Genomic DNA, 21,456 nt, shown 5'->3' on the forward strand with positions numbered 1-21,456 from the left:
TGTTGTGTATTCGGTACCTCACAGCAGTATTTTGCTTTCTTGCTGTAGCTTTCCCTTAAACAGTACCATCCAGCAGAAAGTGAAAAACATGCTGTTGAGAATGAAGTGAAAAGGATATGAAGAGAGTAACTATCAATCTGAAGCGCGCCTGCCTGGGAGTTTCTTTGTTAATATCCAGTGCAATTTACACATAAAGGTGAGGGGGAGTTCTAATAATGCATTTACTGAATATGACATGTTATAGGTTCATTGACAGCTAACTAGAAGCTTCCAGACTTCTTCAGCATTCAAAGACCCTTTGTAATCAAATCCAACTTTAAAATATACCCCTTTGTATATAAGCTTGTGTAGTTTCTGTTTTCAGTGGCCCTTAATAAAGAACACACCAGAACTTTGAAGGATTTGAACTGTGTGCTAGATTTTTCTAGACATATTACAAAATGTATTCAATAAAATTTTCACATAGCATTTGATAAGCTTTAGTTAAAAGCAGTGATGTCCTAATTTACAGCTAAGGTCAGGAAATAAAATCACTTCCGTGTATTTTGGTTGCTACTATATATTAGGTATTAAATTTTAGTAGTATCTTTGCTTCTTTTACACTGTGCTTAGGGAAATTTAATGTCCAGGAGCAGAGATGATGACAAGCTGACATTTCTGAATACAACCCTTCCATACAGTTTGATACCAGGTCAAGTAATCAAATTAGGATATTTTGGAGGATTACTAAGATTTTAATTTCCTCCTCCTTTGATGTCACTTAGAAAGTGGCTAACAATTCCAGCACATCAAAATGTTTTTGAATAGTGTTTCTGAAGGCTTTTAAAGTCTTAATTTGAGTGAAACTTGGTTCTGCTTTGTAAAGGCTGTGAGACTATTCAAACTCATAATTTTTTTACTAAAAAACTTTCTTTGATAAATGGTTATTTTTATCAAGACTTCTAAGTGCATTAAAATGCATTAGTCACATGCCTTGTTCAGCACTCATCACTGCAATATTAGCTACTCCGGGCTGAGGTAATAAAAAGGTGCAATGCGCTTGAATACTCAGTAATACATTATTTGCTGTCATGGTACCAGTTTTCAAGGAAAGTTCAGTCTGAAAAAAAATGTCCAGTCTATCCTTTCTTTTTCTTTCTCCCTTATTAAGCCTCTGAACGTGGAGAGCTGGCTGGACAGTTCCTCAGGCTGGTTCTGGACAAAGGCACTAATTTAAAATAATTTTACTGATTCTAAGTTGACACCATCTGTGTCTGAATTCACAAAGTGAGAACCTCCTGGAAACTCAGTATATCCTGTTCCCTCTGCAATGCTTCAATGTGTCATCCTGTAAGAAATCCTATGCACAGTTGGAGGCACTTTTAAGTTCCAACAGTGGGAACACTGGCCGTAATTTAGTTTTCTGGTAGCATTAAAGAAATGAGTCAAAGATGAGCATAAACATTAAGGAAAAGGTTGTCTGAGTTCCCCAGCTGAGAAATAAATGATACTGATGGATGCACTCTATATTTTCTAGCTTTTTATTGTGTTATAAAAATGCAGATTTCAAGTGTATTTTTCTCTTTCACCTTGACTATTTTTGCTGAGAGACTTTAAACTGAAGTGCCCCACCACTACCTGGCAAACACTGATCTGCATTTTTTAAAGAAAACAAATGAGTATGATTTATTAAGGTGAACTCTTTCCAGTGGCCTTGTAAAGTATCAGGCTGCTCCAATATTTTCCTACAGAGAAAGGAATGTACTTCCTACATGTATAAGGCCACAGAAGGCTGACTCGTCAGTGCAGAATAATAAAGATGTAATCTTTATTGTTAATCAATTAATCTTAAATTAATAATTAGTAACTTAATATCAATGAAGTCAAAATATTTTTCTAAAAAGGCCTTAAGTTCAGAATTTCTTTACTAATAGCATTTGCAATTAGTTTTCCTACATGTATACAGTAATTTCTACAAATACATGCCTTGCTGTATTAATAATATAGAAACTTCTCGCAATGGCATATTTTTATAGCTTGCTATTAGCACTGATATAGAAAGGAAAAAGAGAGAAACATCTGAGAAGAAAGGTATAAAACAGTGTATTGAGACACCCCAGAAACAGTTACAAGAGATCAAAGTAAATTGCAGCAATTCATCTTCTGCTTATTAAATGTATATAAAGAACTCTAAAAGAAAATTATCATCTTCACTCTCAGTCTTTAGTGCTGTAAGTTGAAAAGGTGAGGAATAGACCTTATCATTAATTGTTACATTAAGGAGTTTATATACTCAATGAGTCTTTCAGGACTGTCTTTTTCCTCACTGAGATACTGTCCTAGATACCTTCGCAATGTCTCATGGTAAGAAGAGATTTAATTCTCCTAAAATACATTAAATTAAAGATTCATTAAAATGAAATGTGATACTCTTATTTACTAAATAATTCCTTGTAAATAATAAGCAGTAATATTCAATGATTAGTCCATGGTGTTGGAAGCACATCACAAATGCATACTGACACTACTACTGTGAGTGAACATGTCATTTTTAATATTACGCTGAAAAATTTTGAGTGCTGCCATCAAACATCAGTTTGATCTCTGTCTCATTACCAGACCTTACTTAAGATGTCATTTATTCAGGGTTAATGGGAGGAATAATTAAATATCCTTTGTATAGTGGTAGTTGAAGAAGCCACTGGTGAGCTGTGTGGGAAGATCAGGTAGAGTCTACACTGCACCTGATACATGGAGGCTTGCACTGAATGTGTGCTTCAAATGCTGGTTTTGCTTGTGTTTGACGCAGGAAGTGAAGAGAACCTGTGGAGAGTGGGAGAAGTCATTTGTAGTAATGCATAAAATTAACTCCCCAGGAGAAAAAGGGATCTTTGTGTTGTAAAAAGACAGTTTTCCATCAAAGAAATACCTGGCTTGAATAATCAGTTGCTCCAGCTAAAGGAGCCAAATAATTCCAGTATTGGCTAGCATGTTTACTTAGAAGAGTGAGCTCAACCTCTGTCTTCTAGACTCTGGCTGTGGTTAACTGACATTTGGTTGTAGATCTGGAGTCTGCATCCCTCTCAGATCTCTGTCTTGACAATACTCTGTGGTTTCCTGCCAACTGCAATTTTTCTGCTAAGGCTCTGTCAGGCTTTGTTCTAGTTCCTGAACAATATCTCCACTATGTTTCAGTCCCCAAGGGGAGTGAATCTACACCAGATTTAATTAAAACTGGGAATGCTAATCAGCAGGTCTTTTGTGTAACTGTGAAATTTCTAAGACCTTGACTGCAGTCACTGGCCCAAAGTGAAGTGGCTTTTGCCTTCTAACGTTGTGGGAAAGCCTGCAGTAACAACTGAAGCTTCTGAATAGTGGCAAGTTCATTGGGGAGTAGGATGTCTTTGAATATCTCAGTATAGGAGTTGCATAATTTAATTCTATAACAATGTCCTTCCTATTTTTGCAAAACGTAAAATAACGGTAAGATTTTACCCTGTATGGAAGGTGGATAAAAATGACCTTGAATAATTTAATGTCCTTCTTTGCAATTAACTTAGACCATATCTATGTATTAGAGCAGATACCTGTTTCCCTGAGGTCCTGAGACCTTGATTATCCAGACTGCTCTAGCCAGGCAAATCCGTTGCCCTTATGGCTGTTGCAACTGGGTATTCTTCCCAGTGTGTATTACAGGAGGACAGGGGGAAATTGAGGCATACTCAAAGGCCAGGAAATAGCTAAATATCCCAAAACACAGCAGTTATAATTAATATATGAGGTCAATAAGGGGAAGAATTATTTACTTTGCTGCTTTAAAAAAAAAAAAAAAAGAGGTGGGGAGAGGAGACGAGGGAGAAGACTGGAAACAGTAGCAATATATGTAAATGCCTAAATTTGCATTGCTATAATGTTTAAGTGTACGGAAATTTCATGGGTTATTTTTTAATTCCACAGGAAGTCGTGTGTTTATATTTAATTTCTAGGAACCCAAGGGCAAGGCAAAGCTAAGCAATTAAAACATTGAAGACAAAAATAAGTTTCAGAAGCTTCAAGTAAAATACCTTTAGCTGATTAGTGGTACAATGCATCTTTAATGAGAAATAAATTAGGATTGCACTATTTCTTAGGAGGAGAAGAGGAAGCATTAGATATCTGTATTGATAATAGCGAGCTTAGAAATAATCTAATGCTATGAGCTGCTTTTCAAAAAAAAAAAATAGGCAATTTCTATGTAGCCTAATGCACAGGTAAGAACATCAGTGAAACAAATAGTTTTGTAAAAGTCCTTTAATATAAAGCTTATTGTGAGATGAATTTTGTTGCAATCCCATCACTTTTTTGATGTGTTTAGATTCTTCCCTTTGATATGTATCCATGTTTTTTTTATTGATGTCAAATTATTAGTCTCTCTTGAGGTCTGATTTTAGTGCAAACTAATCTATAAAAAAAATGCAGGCTGTAAAATTTAGATTTAATTTTGAATGACCCACATTGAAAATACTGCCTCCTGTATTTATCCACTGCAAAAAAAAATTATATTAAAAACAGGGCTAAGAAATAGACTTTAGGAAAATGTTCTTCTCAGTTATCCTATTGTGACAGTGTACCAAATGAAAAGCATAATAAAAATCCCTTGATTGGGTAGATTGGTAACATGTATAGTTTTAAATCAGTTGAATTTTGAATATGCATTTATTGTCTGGGTTAAATTGCTACCCAGTGAAAAGGGCTGCTGTTCTCTAAATAATAACTGATATACTTCAGCTCTCAAATTGGGTCACAGTAGCAGGCAGCGTTCTCCGTTTTTTCTCTCATTCTCTTTTACCTCACTTTCTTGAAAAAGTGATTGAAACTAATCATTGCTGCATTGAGGCAGTGTACTCATAAAGATCATCCTTTTCATGAAGGATAGCTCCTATTCCTTACTGCTGTTTTTGATGATATTGTATTGTAAAACTCCTTGAAGAAGAATGCAGAAATCTGCAGTCTGAACAAACCGTGCTGAAATGCACTCAATAAGTACAGCAATCCCAGTTGTTGAAATTTATTTTTGGTAATGAACACTTCATCTCCTGTATGGGACCATAGTAAAATGAAATAAAGTAGAGTGATTAATCTTACACTCTTTTATAGTCAACATATTCCTAAACATGCTTTTTAGTTAAAAAAGAAGTAATGGGAGGGAGAATGAGAGCACCAGCCTACAAAGCTCATGTGCTACATTTCTCTCCAGCTAAACCTTGAATTGCTCCGGCAATTAAATAGGCTGGGTAAAGTTTTGTGAAAAATCATAGCTGTTACCTTGTGAGTCAAAGCAGAAATGCCTCAGATCCCCGTGAGGCACACTTAAAAGGGTGTAATGGGATGTGTGGAGCTGTGAGGAGGTACTCTGCCCTGGGTTGAGCCCAGCGAATGTCAGGGCAATAGGGGAACCTACCTGCATGCTATATTAACCAGTACTTAAGTAGCTGTTAATAGTGCAAAGTAATAGTGCAAATAGTGCAAATAATCTGCTTGCCATGCCCATATGCTCTTTGCCAGCCTTCCAGTTTGCACCTTGCTGGAAGGACGGTGACATCATGAGGTGAAAGCTCAGGCCCCAGCCCCTTGACTCCTGCCCTAGCCTTGCTGCACTCAGTCTCACACATCCCAGCTTAGATTTAATGCTTAACTATGAGATAAGCCCACGGGTGTGGAAAGGTTTGAAGAAGGTCAGAGATTGTGGTATAGAAAACAGTCAGAAATTTGAAAGACTATGAGTATGATGTTTGTATCAGCTTCTATCCTGCTGCTGCTGTGAGGGAGGGCCTGGGTGAGACCCGGTGGGAATGGTGACTACTTTCTCCTGCTTAGAAAAAGTAGAGGAGACTGGAGCAGATCCAGCAGCTGTAGTCTGCCTCTAGTCACTCAGTGCGGAGGGTGCGTGTGATTTGATTGCTAGTCTAGTGGAGCACAGAAGAGGTTGGGTAACCTGGGTGAACTGTGCTTCAGTGGAATTTGAGAGCTGCAAGGGCTTCTTGATGGACCTGGATCAGAGAGCATGCTTAAGTGAGAAATCTGAAGCCTTATCGTCCTTTAATCAGTGTATGGATTTGCTACCCGGAATGGGTTTAATGCATGGCACTATAAATTTCGTGTGTGTGTGTGTGCTACCCCTATTGCATGCTTCTTAAGGACAGAGTTGTTACAAAGTCTCCACATAGCTCATGATATGGGGAAAGATGCATTTGTGCATATGCGGGAGGAAGTGTTTTTCTCCCAAAGACATCCCAAGCCAAGTAGTAATAGTTGAAGAGCTGAAATTGTTTAGACTCCAAATATATGAAAGATACTAGCCTCAATAATAAGTGTTCAGATGCTTATTAGATTATCATGTTAAGTATAGCCAGTTTTGGAAGTTATTTGTTGGCTTTAATAGTCCTATTTGCACATAACAACATTTTCTGTCACTATAGAGCAGTGCTGAATGGCTAAGAATAATTTTGTTGTTTCACAATGTGAATATATTAGATGTGAAAAGAATGTGAAAAAGAATGTTAAGCAATATTTTTTAAAGTGAAATACACATCTAGCATGTCTTTATTAGTCAATTTTTGAGGTGAATTTCTATTAACAGTAGAAGTCCTGCTGGCTAAGGATGCCTCGCCCTCTTTGGGTGAGCATAGCTGGTCTAGAAGCTCAAATCTAGGGCATTCCTTTGCATTTGGTAGAACCAGGATAGCATGGGGGTGTTGGGTGCAAACAAGCCTGACCCCCCCCTAAACCCTGTTATTTTGAACAGTGTAAGATTTCCACGAGTAACGAGTTGTTTTGCCACTGCAAATCATCTAAACAACTTAAACAGCCTCACTGCTTAGAGAGATTATAATTCATAGTAAATATGAATTTTGTCTTTGTTTTATTTTTTCAATTTCTGGTATGTTGTTTCTTTTTAAAATGAATTTATTTGTTGCATTACCCAAAGTAGATGTTCCCTGAAGGGTAGCAGGTAGTGAGAATGATACTACAACCTATGGATAGTATCGGGAGCAATGGCCCAAGGAAGAAATTAAACTAAATATTGTGGTCACATAAAGTATCAAAGGTTTGAACTCCAATGGAAGTTCGCAGTTGCATAAGTAAAAAAATACAGATTTAAAAAAAAAAGTCCCGCAAGCTTTCATAAACCATAAGCTATAAAATCTGCATGCAACCAGTGGTTTGGTTTGGATTATTAAATGTTGTCTCGTACACCCAGAGCACAGCTGTGCCCTACCTACAAGGCAGTCTTCTTGCAAAAAAGGGTTTTGGTGAATCAGAAAACTCAGGAGCGAGCTGTTCCAACACCCAAGGCTTCTAGGCCACACCTCGGCCTTCCAGCTTTGTGGAGTAGGAGCTAGGTGTGGATAGGGGTAATCATTGTCTACTCCAGGGTTATCTTAAATGAAGTCTTAAATGAAGGGTAGGAATCTTGTGCATGTGACTCACCAACATTATCGCAGTTGTCAGCTGAAGCACCCTCAGGGGCAATTCAGTCCACCTAGTTTGCACAGCTAGTTTGCAGGCTAGGATCAGTTACCTCCTGGAGTTATGGATCTCCATATATAAGAAGGAATCTGGTTGACAAGACTGGGACACCAATTTTTACACATCTAAAGAAAAGTGGGGGTGATCTATCTTATATGTTATGCCAGCCCACGACTTGAAATTAATAGAATAGTAAGACTGAGTTAAGCTCAGGCTTTGTTAAAAAGCTAGAAGATGGTCTTTATGCACTGTGCCCTGTCATCACCCTTTTGGCTTCGGTGCTTGTAGTGTGCTAGAAGAACCATGTTCTTGTGTGGTAATACTATCTTTTTCTCATGGATATCCAAATACAAGTCATTGGTTTCCTCCCTGGTGTGCTGTTGACACGTTATTCAGAAAGTTTCTGGGCAAGGAAGTTTCACATGTAGGACTAGTGATCTCAGTTCATTAGAGCAGTATGAGATACCTTGCTACATTTCTGTGCCTTTTGTATATGGAAATGGGAGAGAAAGGTCTGAATATACACAGATAATCCCATTGCTAATTAATTTAAAAGGCCCCATTGTATTTTTTAACAATGCTATATCTTTCTAAACAATGTTCAGGAAAGATAGGCATCTACTTAGAAGATGAATGTTTCAATTGCTGGCTACCCAAAAGTGACATAACAACACTATAATTTTAAATAGGATGAGGCTTTAATGGGTCTCCTAGAGGAAAAAAAGCTGGTTATTAGTAGAAATGTACTAAACTACTTGCATTTGACAAAGTGCTAATGAAGGAAATTACTTCTAGAGAAACAAATGAAAATGTCAATTAAAAAAAATTAATGGCTCTCTGAGTTTTTTTTTCTTTTTATCTTTTTTGCTTTCTTCTTAAAAGAAGTGCTGGCATGTTTTTCTTGTTGCTTGAAAATCTTTTGGTTTGTCTCTGTCTTAGTTCTGTATTTTTTCTTTCCTTCTGAATCTGCTGCACTGGAGCTAGATTTCATTTAGACAGGAGACTTACTTAGTATTCTGGTCTAATGCTTTTTCTCTATCATATGTTTTATTTTTCCAGTTTTTTTTACAGAGCATCTTCCAATGAAAATGCATCCAAGAGCACTGTGGTTTCATTTATCAGCTTTGACTTTCCTAATTTTTATGTGACTCAGTAACAATTAATAAAACTATACGTTAGGGAGGATAGGGTTAGAATGGGCGCAAACTACTAATGAGACATTGCTCTAAAAATGTCTGCAAGTCTTTCATTGTTCAAGCCCTGCTTGTTGTAACTGCTGCCAGTTGCATGAAGCTGACAGCACCTGCTGGCCTTTCAACGTCCCACTGGAAGAAGTGTGAGCATGGAGGATGTGGAAGCTGCCACTCCCGTAGCCTTCTGGGTGAAGAAAACTGTAGCAACAGATTGACATCCTGAGCCTTGTACTTGTTTTCTTGTACCTTTTTTTTTTTTCTTAATAATGTCTTATCTTTGCCTAAGGAATCTGCTCTTCTGCAGGATGTGATTTTGGCAGCGGTTCATGGCAACCGAGCCTGGCATGCTGGCAGCCTAAACCCCACACTTCCCTGGCTTTGCATCCCCATACCTGCCAATGATGGGACATCTCATATGTCAGGATAGAGGAGGAAGAGATGGAGGGTCCTAGTAACTATAAAATAGTATTGAAGTGGAAATTTCCTCTTTACAATTTTCTGCGCTAAACTTGGTATTGCTACATAGTAAGAATGTTTATCAGAAACAGATGATGTCAGGGTTTATTTGGCAGGCAAGTTTTCTGACAACTAATGTGTAAATGTTTCTCTTGCTTTGGAGGGTATCACTGTGCTCAAATGGTAGTTGCAAAGAAGACTTAATGAGAGCATTAAGAAAAGAAGCTTATTCACAGCATTAACATTTGCTGAAACAACAACGTGTTAGCCTTGAATGGCTTGTACAATGACATACATAGGTGGAAGAAGTGTGAATTTTTAAGCAGAGAAATGCTTACTTTTTAATGCTTTGTATGTTTGCTTATGTTAGATACATCTCTCATTATTTGGTCTCAGAGCAGAACAACAACAGCTACTTGGGATAATGTTTGGAAAAACAGAGACTAGAAAAGTTTCTGTGTGGAGGTAAGAGAGCAGTCATTGAGGCAGAGACACAGTGAACACAGGACGTTCAGACTGCAAGCAGATAGTAGAGGAGGCTTCACTTCTGTCACTGCCCCTCCTGACATAAGATGTCATTAATTTTTAATGAGACATCAAGCATTTATTTTCTGTCTGCAGTCTCCAGAAGTTGAATACTATAATCCCATCAAAATATTGCCTCTCTTGCAACTTGCAAGATTAGATACTGGAACCAAATGAACTAAAGGCAAGCAGTATGCAAATAGAGTCAAGGCTTAATAACCTTCTTGAAAGATCTGGAAGAAGCATGTTCTTAAGTTTGTTGCAGACATTGAAACCGACAAAGCAAGACTGATCTCAAAGACACATTTTTTGTAACTTGCCTCCTGCTCACAGGTCTCCGTCTCAGTTTGTATTTCATTATATAGTATTTGGTTATTTTCTCGGGTTGCTCTGGTGTTCTAATATGAATTTTCCACATTTAATGAGCCATAAGCGGTTATCTCAGCCTTTTAGCCGTCTCCAAGAAACTAGGATGAATTGTGGTCACCCGATTTTTTTTTTTTTTTTCTCTGCCCAACCCCCTGCGTGCACAGCAATGAAAGAGGGCTCACTTGCTCTTTCGTTCACCAGCAGTTTGAACTTTTAGTGACACTGTACTTTAAAGGCAGTCATATGCCGACAGAGAGTTACAATTATCAGCCCTGCTGGAGATACAAAAATAACATCCTCAACATCAAAAGATGTTTTCTTAAATGATAATTAGTGTCTCCATGGGTGGATTGTTTTATAATTTAACACAATATGAATTATTTTTCTCTCCATAAACAAGCTGAGACACTCTGACCACAAGGACCTCTGCCATTTCTAATTAGTTAAGGCATCAGAATTAATTCCAAGTTAGCTGACCATGCTAAGGAAAGCAATCCAACATAATTTGCCATTTATGCTGGTAAAAAAGTACATTCTTATTTTTTAACTGTTTGCTTCACATGGTAATGTTCAACAACACACCATGGTTAAAAATCCTTCCCACAATTGTATAGTATAATAAATATGAGGTTGTGTTTTCATCTTAGTTATCCATGCTGACATCCACTTCATATGAACTAAAACCATGTGGAAGTTCTGAGTTCTTATTCAAAGAAAGAAATACTTTAAAACAATGTGTGCTGCAAGGGAAATAATTTTATTTCTTTTACACATACCTTAGGTTTTAGGATGCTGAGATGTTTATGTGCGCCAGTGTTTATGTGTTTATGTGCGCCAGGTGGGACTCTGCTTGAGAAACAAAGGCAGTGGCAAAATGAACAGCTAATGAGATGCTGGACACCCCATCCTATTTTGGGCTAGTGCAAGGAATTCTTAATTCACTGAACTGAGGAACGGGCTAGAAAAGGTCAAAATACTGCTGAGGCCATTCCATCACTCCAGTGAGTGGTGTGTTCACCAGACTGTCAGCCAGGCTACGAAGTGATGGTTATGCACACAACTTGTTCCTGACACTTTAATTTTCTCCCTTTTGAAAACCCATGAGGCAAGAACAAAAATGAATGTCTTCTATGTTTCAAATCTAAAACTTTGAGACTGTTTTTCTTCTTCCTGTGACATTAATCATGTTGATCATGAAGTCTTTAAGAAAATACCTGGTTTTTTTTTTCCTACTTTACCAGCTAATTCAGGAGAAAATAATAGAAAGTAAATTATATAACGTTTACCTGGCCTCACAAGAGGTATGACAAAAATGTGTGCCACAGCTGCACCCCAGTCACTCATCTTTTCTAGTAATTATACAGTAAAATACTGATAAAAACCTTGTATTAAAACAAAACTCATAGCAGCTAGTGACATATGATATAGGTTTTACTTACACTCTACTGCAACTTTTACATTTTGTGAATGAGTTTTCACAGCCGAGCCCCCTGCAGGCAGGGGTAGGCAGGAGGGGTGGCTGGGGTACCCGGCTGGCCTCCTCTAGCCCACGGTTGGTTCCTGTTTGCTTGTGTGTCTACCACCTTCTGAGCTAAGTAACTGAAAAACGTCCCCCGGGTGTACGAGCAACTGAAGCTTGGCAGCTGCACCAGCAGGGAAAAGCAATGGAGGCAGCAGTGCTACTCTTTTATTACAATTTGACAGAAAAATCCCCATTATTTGATTAATAGAAGATTGTCAAAGTTGGAAGAAGCTGAGATGGCTCATACCAGCACTGTTGTTTTCAAGCAAACCTGTACAAGAGCTGGCTTGCGGTAGCAGATGTCTAGAGGGAGATCTGAAGGGCAGAGAAGGTGGAATTTCAGTCCAGAAGGCTTTCTGCAAATCTACATGTAGCAGTAGAGGTGGAACAATGCTGGCGTTACCAGCTCACTGACAACTGGGAACACAGATGTCTGATTTCAACCCTACTCATGGGTGAATCTGAGCATGAAGAGCCACGATTCTACAACATGCCCACTAAATTGTGAGGATAAAGGCACTGATCAATCTTCTTGCCTTCCACAAATATTACTCTCCATATATATTAGGTTAAAGGTTAAGTGGTACTAGCAGAATGCAGTGGAAGGTGCAGTTACACAACACGTGTTAGCGCCCAAAATCCTACATGCAAAGCGAATGCATTTAATAAAAAATCAGCAGCCTAACTTTTCTATCTTACAAAACTACAAACTAAAGACAAAGCTGCTAATATTTTTACACATGAATATAAGAACACATTCTTAGAAATAACTAAATAAAATATTTGAGATATAAAGCCACTTTTTAAAATTGAACTTCACATTTGTACTTGAGTAATATTTTCATGACAGAATGCACAGTATTTCTTACCGTGAAATGACACAAGTGAAAAAAATTTACAGCTATGAGTTAAAATTATGCTTACACAAACATTTGCATTGCACATTAGTACACTGTAATTCTGAAAATAAAATTACAGAGCTCTGTAATACCACTACTATTAACATTTTCATATTTGTTGAAAGACTTTCTCCTGAAGTTATGCTTCTATCTCCCAGGCTTCATATATTCAGTTAAAATTATATCCTTTAATAAACAGGCATATGAAAAAACTGCTTAAACACTTCCGCCGTTCAGCTTTACAATATTGTGCCAGAGCAGCGAGCATATTCCATGCTCAGATTGTCTCAGGTCCCTCTGCTGAACTTCAGCCTTAAGATGTAACCCGACATACTTAAAATATTTAAGTTATAGCAAGACTATTCTCCCCCTGCCAAACATAAACCAGCATCATCTCATTCGTGAAGCCTTTAATGATCTGTGATTACTAAATAGCTCCCACCTATATAAGACCAAATTTTACCAGTAGTCAGTGGCTTCAAAGATATGTAAGTACCCAGATTTTTAGAGTAAGTATCTGAACTAATGGGTGTTTAACTCCTAGCAAAACTGCCATTCAGGTGCTTGGGTACCTACCCATTTCAAAGCAATCTACCCTGAGATTTTCATTCTCATTTCCCAGCTGTTCCCTTGAAAATGAGTCTGTGAAAACATTCAGCTAAACAAAAGCAGCCAGACAATAAAAGCAGAATCATTTTCTTCCTTTTTAAACTGAACATTACCTATGCTCAGGTTATTATTGTGGGACAGTAGCCCACATTTGGTCCTGTCCATCTGCAGGTAGAGCTGTTTCACTGGTACAACTGGCCAAAACATCACAGCCGTGGGTTTTCACAATCTCATGAGCCCCACAGATGAAGCTTTAATGAGCCTCACAAGTAAACTTGTGACAAAAATATCAAAAAACTGACTCTTCAGCACAGTATTTCACTTCCTGCACTGTATTTAAGTACCTGTATGTTCTAGGGCATGATGTTGTATGCAAGTACACATAAAATGGATCGAGTGCATTGCATTTTTAGCCAGTATTGCTTGTGTCCCTCCATCTTCAGGTGGTAAAGTTGTGCTATATCTGTATTTCTAGATCACCTGTGGCATAGATTATATGATGTGTTCAACTAAATATTTAAAAATTGAGGTATGTGCTAATTAGATGAAGACTTTTTTTTTAATTTAAAAGTAATCAGACATACTTGCTATAAATATTAGTTAGATTGCAGCACATATAGAATACAATTGTCTCTTCTTTCTATATGATTTATTTTGTAAGACTTATTTCAGTGAAGAAAACATACTTTATAGGGTTTTCAAGATTCAATGGCTATAATATTTCAATAAGGCATGTTTAAATTGCATTTAGAAATGGAAGTTCTCCACTTGTCTTAGAATCAATGAAGTGACACTATTCTGTACAGAATATTCTCTCTCTCTGCAGCTATTCCAACCTTTGAACCTATAGCAATAATATATACTAATTTAATGGTGATTAAATTTCAAAAGGAAAATAATTGTTCCATGCTAAGTTTATCTCAGTGGCATTTATACTAGCCTCATTTATAGATTTTTCATTATATCAAACTAGGATATAAGGGAAACCCAAAGCTGTGACTCCACCGAACAGAATGTGCTTGCTCTCCCATTGCTGCTGGCTCTGAAGAGCTAAGAAAATGAAAGAATGGGAAATGGGTGAAAACATGACCTCTGGGTAACAAGATCTGATTCAAAGGTTGCTAGAAGTCAGTGGGAGTCTGTTGATTTCACTGAGTTTTCGAGATTTATTTCTACAGAGTAAAAACATGTCACATTTGTATTGTCCAGAGTATAACTGAAGTGACTAAATTTATTGATTTTAAAGTGTCTTTTCAAACATCAAATGAAAATAGACTTGAATTGAAGTACTACTCTAACTCTTGGCTATACTCTCTATTTATTAAGAAAGTCTTATCCAAGAGGTAAGTAAAAATGCTCAGAACAGACAAATCTTTTCAATGATACGTTAGCATATTAGTTCTGTTATTCCATATTCCTCAGAGGCCTCATTTTCAAAAAGAGAAATATGTCAACACAGAAACAAACTGAGAACAGTTCATGGGCGTGGTACATCTGTGACTTCAGCTTGTAGAAACTTTCTAAAACTCTTTCTATTAGTCTAATAAATACAGACAAAACTCACATCAACCATTTGAGTTAAAAGGGATTTGACAGCCTAATTTTGCTTAGCAAGCATATCCAGCAGCTCCTTCTCCATGCCTTGGCTGCTCAATTCATCTAAACTGTAGTATCTATGAACAATCTTTTCATCTGTCACAACAACTACTCGAAGCCCATGTGTATCTTCGCCCAGCTGACATCCTATTGCTGATGTAACCACCATTTCCAGGCCTCTGTAGGACCCTCCAGCATTCCTATGGTAATGTCCAGAAAATACAGCCTTAATGCCTGTTAAAAAAAAGAAAAGGAAAAAAAAAAAGAAAAAGAACATATATTTAGTTAGCATTTGCAGTTCATATATGTGTTTATCCTAAAAGATACTGCTGAGGTTTACACTGCTAGTGGGGTTGTAGAGAACATTCTATGGTAACTGCAGGTGTCCTTCAGTCCTTAATAGTTCATAAAGCATAAAGTTAAGAGGAAACCATTTACCTGAACTTGCATTTTAAACAAATAATTAGTAAACAGCAATAAATAACTGTAATTTTAATAAAGAATAAATAATTAGTAAAAGGAATGATGTTATGCTCCACTGGCTTTGTTAGGGTTACTGGAGTCCCCCTTCTTTACACTTGCTGTAAGGTGTTTGTCATCTTGCTAATCCTTTGGCTAGAAAGAAGGAACACTCTAGAGGAAGCAGATTAAAAGTAGAAAAAAAATCAGTAATGAATAACTGCCTAAAGAATAATGCTACTGAAACATGAGCTGAAAGCTAAGGACTGTGTAGCTATATTTGACAATTAACATGCAAAAAATTCACTAAGGAGAATTTAAACCTATTTACCCAAGGCTGGTGACCTTAAAAAAAAATCAAGACAAAAAACATGGATAAAAAGATAATTTGTAATCTATTCTCAAAGACATTTAGGGTTTATAACAGATGGAATAAATCCAGATACATGAAAGAAACCTAATATGCAGAAGAGGTTGTGAGTTATAATAACACAGGGAAGAAAGATGAGAGCACCCAAAAAAGAAAAGGTTGATGATCTGCACGAGTCAGGAATGGCAATGACATGAATTAACATTTACCCAGTACAGGGTACAAACAAAGCAGGTTTATTCTAATTTCCTCTGTATCTTTGATGATTTAAAGCTTTATTTATTTATTTATTTTTATAGGCTATTTATATTTTACATTGCACTGGGTTAAAAATCATTCTGTTAGGAGCTTGAAAGAAAGAGATACTTTTGATCTGGGGAAGGAGACAACAATATGCTGCACTGATCATTCTCGGTAGGTAGCATGCAAATATCATCCAAGATTGGTCAGGGGTAGAAGAAAAGCTAAATGACAAACAGCAGCAGGTACAAGGAACAAGCGTACTTTATTTTTAAGGCCTTATAATGTACGTCGAAATCCTTGGCTGAATCATTCTAACTGATTAGCCAAACTAATGTTTAAAAAAGTCCAATCACCCCTCCTCTTCTTTCAGAACACAATAATTCAACAAAAAAAAATAATTAGGTTTACATATGCTATCTGATTTTGACCGTCTTCTAAAGGTGACCCATATGTCAGCTCTGCTTTCCTGCCATGCGTCTCAGTAGCCACGGGATTTTTGCAGAATTTTTGAAACAGTTTCAAATTAGATGGAACTGTCATCCTCATCTCCAAAATGGAACTTTCTCTTTCTTCTGCCTTGGAAAAACAAACTTAAAAACTGGTAGAAGCTGCGTTCACTGCTCTGAATGGCCTTTCTGATTGTCTTTTCAGGTTAAATTCCTGATACCAGACAGATTATTTTTCCCTCTCCATTTCATGATTTATAAATTTTAATCAAATCACTTTATTGCTATGCAATAATGAAACCTTGATTAGTCTCATGAGTCACAAAAGTTGAAAAAAAAAACACATATTTTAATGCTAAGTACTTATCTTTCACATCAAAGTTTGTAAAACCATTAATAACAAAGCTGAGATTCTAGGTTCTTCACAAGAAAGAAAGTGCTACCACAGACAAACATTTCCCTTCCAGGTTAAGCCAGCATCCTTTAGCATTTAGCTACTGCTGGATACACAGCTGAGCATCATACACCACTTCTTTTAAGCAAAAAAATTATTGATCAGCTTTCTTGCTAATTTAAGATGGTGCATATTTTATTTTGATAGGAACATGGTCTGTAAGTAAGGTAACACTGATGGTAACACTGAATCAGCTGCTAACAGGCTTCTGAAAAGATTTCTGAAATTCTTTTAAGAATATTTATATTATTCTATTTTCCAGGATGACACAAAAGGTGACTAAGTCGCATGCTAATTTAGATATGATATCTGAAAATCCTAGTATTGATATCTGTGACTGATGGGGCAATATAATTTTTTTCTTTACAATCACATTTATTTTTTTTCTCTGCAATCATGTTATTTACATGTGAAATGAAAATGTGAGCTAAGTATAAATAGCAAATTTTACAAACAGGTTTTGGGATTATCTTTTGGTATGCTCAGTCTAAGATCCTTGGATTTCAGAATGCACAACTTCCTGAAGCTGTATTTAGTGCTATTTTATACTACTCTGAAAAATTACTAGACCAGATAGCTGAAAATACTAGGAATTCTGTTGTTTGTCATCAAGTATGAAACATATAAATTAATATTGAAAACTGTTGCAGGAAGCATTTAGATCTGTTGATTTATGATACTGTTAATGACAACTGAAAAAATTTTAAAAGCACCTAAATGATTTAGCTGTAATTTCCCTATTGAAACACAAGAGGTTGTGTAATCCTTAATCATAGCGACACTTCCATGGTTCTTCATAAAGCATCTGGAAATATATTGTTAATACTGAGTGACTCAGGAAACACACCTAAGTATTCCCTGACAACTCTGATTAAATAGCAAGCAGCTTATCAGAATAACCGATTATTTTATGAAATTTAATCTTTCAAAGACTAAATATCAAAGTATCAAAGACTAAAGCAAGGAAAAAAGGAAAAGAGGTTGTGTGTAGCTGGTCTTGCTGCAGAGGACCTTGTCATCGCCTGCGTTGCACCACCTCCTGCAGTTCCTCAGCATGACATGGGAATTTCCAGCTTTTCAGAGAGCCAGAGTAATACTGTGAATAATTCAGTTATTTCATCCAGTAAGTCCATGCTGAGGTTGACAAGACTACCTCTCAAAGTAGGATCTGTTACTTGTTCCATGTGGCTTTCTAGAAAATACATGACATAGTCCATGCGACTTCCCTCTAAATCTGGTTATGCATTGCTTGTTTTCAATAGTTGGACAGTAAACATGACCAAAGATTAATCCAGACTCAGTTTTGGCAGTGAGCTGCCTAGATGGCAGCTAGCACTGCTCCACCTGCCAGCCTTACACAGAAAAGCCAGAAAGAAGGGTACATCTGAGATCTTTGTTTAAGAACTCTTTCAGTTTTGAAGATGTAATCAAATGCCCTGGTACCTGCACATCAAGCACCAAAAGATCACTGTGTCTAAGAAGGAAAATATTACCTTAAGATAATAACGAGATATCTTTGTGTTTAAACTGTGTTACAAATGGTAAAACTTTCACTATATAAAAAAGCTGAAGGATGTCGAAGAAGTTGAAAAAAAAATTGAAATCCCTGCAGCACAGGCAGAGAAATGAATTGTGTAAGCTTATGCTATTGCATTCTTAGTATCTCTAGCAAGACATAAGGGGAATTTAATGATCCCATGTACTGTACAGGTGAAAGCATTATTTTTGTAATTATAAAACACTGAGCAGAGCCTACAATGATGCGCAGGGATGGACACCAAGATTCATTTGTAATTGTTTCATATATTCCAGCAATCTGCCATTCCATGCTTCCCACAAAAGGTAAGACACACTCAGTGCTATTCAAGCGGTAGGCCAGCAAATGGGTCATTTGTGTTGCTATAACCGTGGCATAAAAAAAAATGCTAGCAACAACTGATTTTTGCCTTCAGACAGCAGATAGCCTGGCAAAGACTAAAGGCAATGCAAAGGCAGAGAGCTGTGCCTAAGAACACAGCTGTAACTTCACAGGAGATGCTCATCTCCCCCGCCAGAACACCTTCCACCCTTTCTCCTGCAGTAATTTAGACCTAGTTCACCATGATTAAATGAAGATGGAAGTAGGGGACCTGTCTTAACAAACTTGGTTATATCTGTCCTTTGCTTTCATAGGAGATAGTGATTTGCCGACTGATATATAAACTAGGATCAACCTATAGTTAAAAATTAAGCAACTTGGAAAGCAAAATATAAATTATTCTTCTGTGTGCCTGGTGAAAGCTACATGGGCTTTCATATTTCAAAATCCAAACCTTACTCAGATAGCAAATGACTCAAGAGGGAAAACAGAATGAAGTAATTTTTACATTGAACAGTGGTATATGAAGGTTGTTGCCAGCTGGAACTTGTCTGTTATCCTATTTTAGTTTATCGGTACTGATTCTTTTTGCTCTGTGTAACATACTCACCTAGCTGGTGTGAGAATTACACTTGTAACTTGGAGAGCTTGCTCTGACTCAGCGGCAGGAACCTAGCAGAAGAGTGTTGTTTTTTTTTTTTCCCCCCCTTGGGAGAAACCCCATCAGAATACCTCAAAAGGTGATGGCGTGACATAACGGGCTCTCTGCAGATTCTGTGCTTTCTGTATTATTTGGATCTTTAGAATCATCATATAAGGGTGTTTTAAAACTGATGCTATAGTCAGTTTGAGAGTGAGGAGTCATTTCTCAACTCCTCCATGTTGTATCTTATTACAGTGACTGTCTAACGTAACATACTTGAGCAATTCAGGCACAGAACACAGCATTTATTTCTCATTACAGGCACACACAGCCCAGCCACGAGGCTACACTTGTCCCCCACCTTCCAGCCCCGCCGTTCCTTCCTGCGGTGACAGGCAGCACGTGCCCACCTAGAGCTGCTTAGGGCATGGCTGGGGATCTCCTTCCATTGCTTTCCAGTAGACAGCAAAACTCAGCCTCGTGGGACTTTAAGTATGACATCCTTCTTGCTAAAGTGGGACGCGTCTTCCTTTGTGGCAATGCCCTTAGAAGAGCAAGCCCTGACCTGGGAGAAGTGGATGCTGAAGTAGATGGGGCTGCTTCCAGCATTGTTGCAGCCTCTGAACAAGGCACTTGTGGGGTGGACAGAGGACACGCTGTGCTTAATAAAACCAGTCTGCTTTCATCTGAGAGCTGGCTGTAATGGATCCATGTGTATAGCACCTTCCTGTCCTTGCAGCACCTCACAAATAACCGACGAGCTCCAGCAATGCTCTGGACTCCTCCCTCAGGCACACAACTAGCATGGACCTGGCTGGACCTTCGCCTTCACCCGCAGAGTTAAGCTGTGGTTCAGCCTTCGAGGACTGAACATTTAGGAACCAAGTGTTTGGCCTGCTTTCTTACTGCACCAGCTAGATCTGTAAAATATCCTTACTCACTTCTAGTAAGTGACAGTGCTACTATGGAAACATGAATTTGTTTCAATGTTTTCCACTTTTTCTGCAGGTAAGCAAAACTGCTTTAGTCTGTGAAAGTTAGGACAAAATAACAATCATAAAACCATAGTGAGATATAAACCCCATGTGACACTCTTTTTGTAAGGGAAGTGTAAGTGCTTTTGTAAGGGCAATAAAGTGCTCTCTTTTAACTGGAAGGATCGTGTTCAGCTTTCCACCTTGCAGAGAATTTAGCCTTTGGAATTGAAGAGGAACAGAAATCAAGACTGTTATCACATATGTAAACCAAACCCCAACCACACAGTTTCAGTGCAATTAGAAGGATAAGAGTACAAAAGCAGTAAAGCAACCTTACTTATAAGGGAAACCAAAATCTCCTGCTGTCTGAAAATTCACGGGAAGATTTTTTTGAGGCACCCATCCTAGACCTTTTAGCCAAAAACAGCAGGCAGACGCCAGGTAAGAAGTTTGGCCCATGAATCATGCAGTTTTTTTTCTTCTCAGGCAAATATTGCAACTTCCCCCCACTTATGTTTAACATCTGCTACCTGCCTACACACAAGAAGGTATTTTGGTACAGAACTGAAATAAGAGTGATTGATAAACAGTGCAAATATGATACCTCACAACAGAGGATGCAATTTAAAACCTCTTTTACCTCCTGTTGGCTCTGTGAGGCAGACTGTCTAAACAAGCTGGTGTTTATAGATACTGTTCATTCAAATTCCCCATTTTAGCATACGTCTGTCATTCAGGGCCTAATTTCGCTGGATGGGTGTTCAGTGCTGAAATGCCCTTGTGGAATGAGCTGCTCAAGGATCAGCCTTTGCTAGAATCCAGCGTCTGCCTTTGATACCTCCCAGTGAAAGTTGTGCCCAGACTTCAGGTATTCTTTATTTCCAGTGCTAGTATTAAATTTTTGTTATTGTGGTGTTACAATCTTACATCTTGAACGAAGAAACAAACAGGTCACTGCTGTGTATTAATAGAAGTCTAACTGATGTTGTTTATTACTTCAGTAGTATGTTTTTGTTCACCCAACTGTCTTCCCCTCACTTTTGTTAGTTAGCATAAGAAGGAAATCTGAACCAGTCAATGCAATAAGACTAAGATGACAAGCAGGCAATTTACTTTGCTCTTGCTTTTGATCTTAAACATAAAAAGAATCTCAAGATGTATGCACTCAAATTTAATTTATTCATTTCAGATGTTTTTCTGAAGTAATACGGTCAAGTTGCTCGCGAGTCCCCTCACACACAAAACCCGTTTTCTAAACCCTGTGAGAAAAGGGCAGCGTTTGTCCTGGCAGGTCTCCCTGTAATAACCTGCTTTAAGGCGTGTGCAGGTCAGTTAATGCAGTTCAGTAT

At 37.7% G+C, this 21,456-nt stretch overlaps 1 protein-coding gene and 1 long non-coding RNA gene across 7 annotated transcripts in view; one reads left to right on the plus strand and one right to left on the minus strand.

Annotated features, from left to right (window-relative positions):
* Positions 1–20,822, plus strand: part of LOC310882274 — a 36,340-nt gene extending 15,518 nt beyond the window's left edge. Inside the window, exon 2 of the long non-coding RNA XR_014572884.1 lies at positions 19,452–20,822. This is a non-coding gene — a long non-coding RNA (uncharacterized lncRNA). The remainder of the gene's footprint in view (positions 1–19,451) is intronic.
* The window catches only part of CPPED1 (calcineurin like phosphoesterase domain containing 1), a 52,585-nt gene continuing 41,896 nt past the window's right edge, over positions 10,768–21,456 (minus strand). For all 6 annotated transcript variants that reach the window (XM_083800760.1, XM_083800762.1, XM_083800759.1 and 3 more), the window contains one exon: positions 10,768–14,891. In XM_083800760.1, coding sequence (XP_083656886.1) covers positions 14,659–14,891 — 233 coding nt within the window. In that variant the 3' untranslated portion in view covers positions 10,768–14,658. The remainder of the gene's footprint in view (positions 14,892–21,456) is intronic.

This window comes from Anser anser (assembly GCF_964211835.1).
Source record: "Anser anser genome assembly, chromosome: 15".
NCBI classification, from domain to species: domain Eukaryota; kingdom Metazoa; phylum Chordata; class Aves; order Anseriformes; family Anatidae; genus Anser; species Anser anser.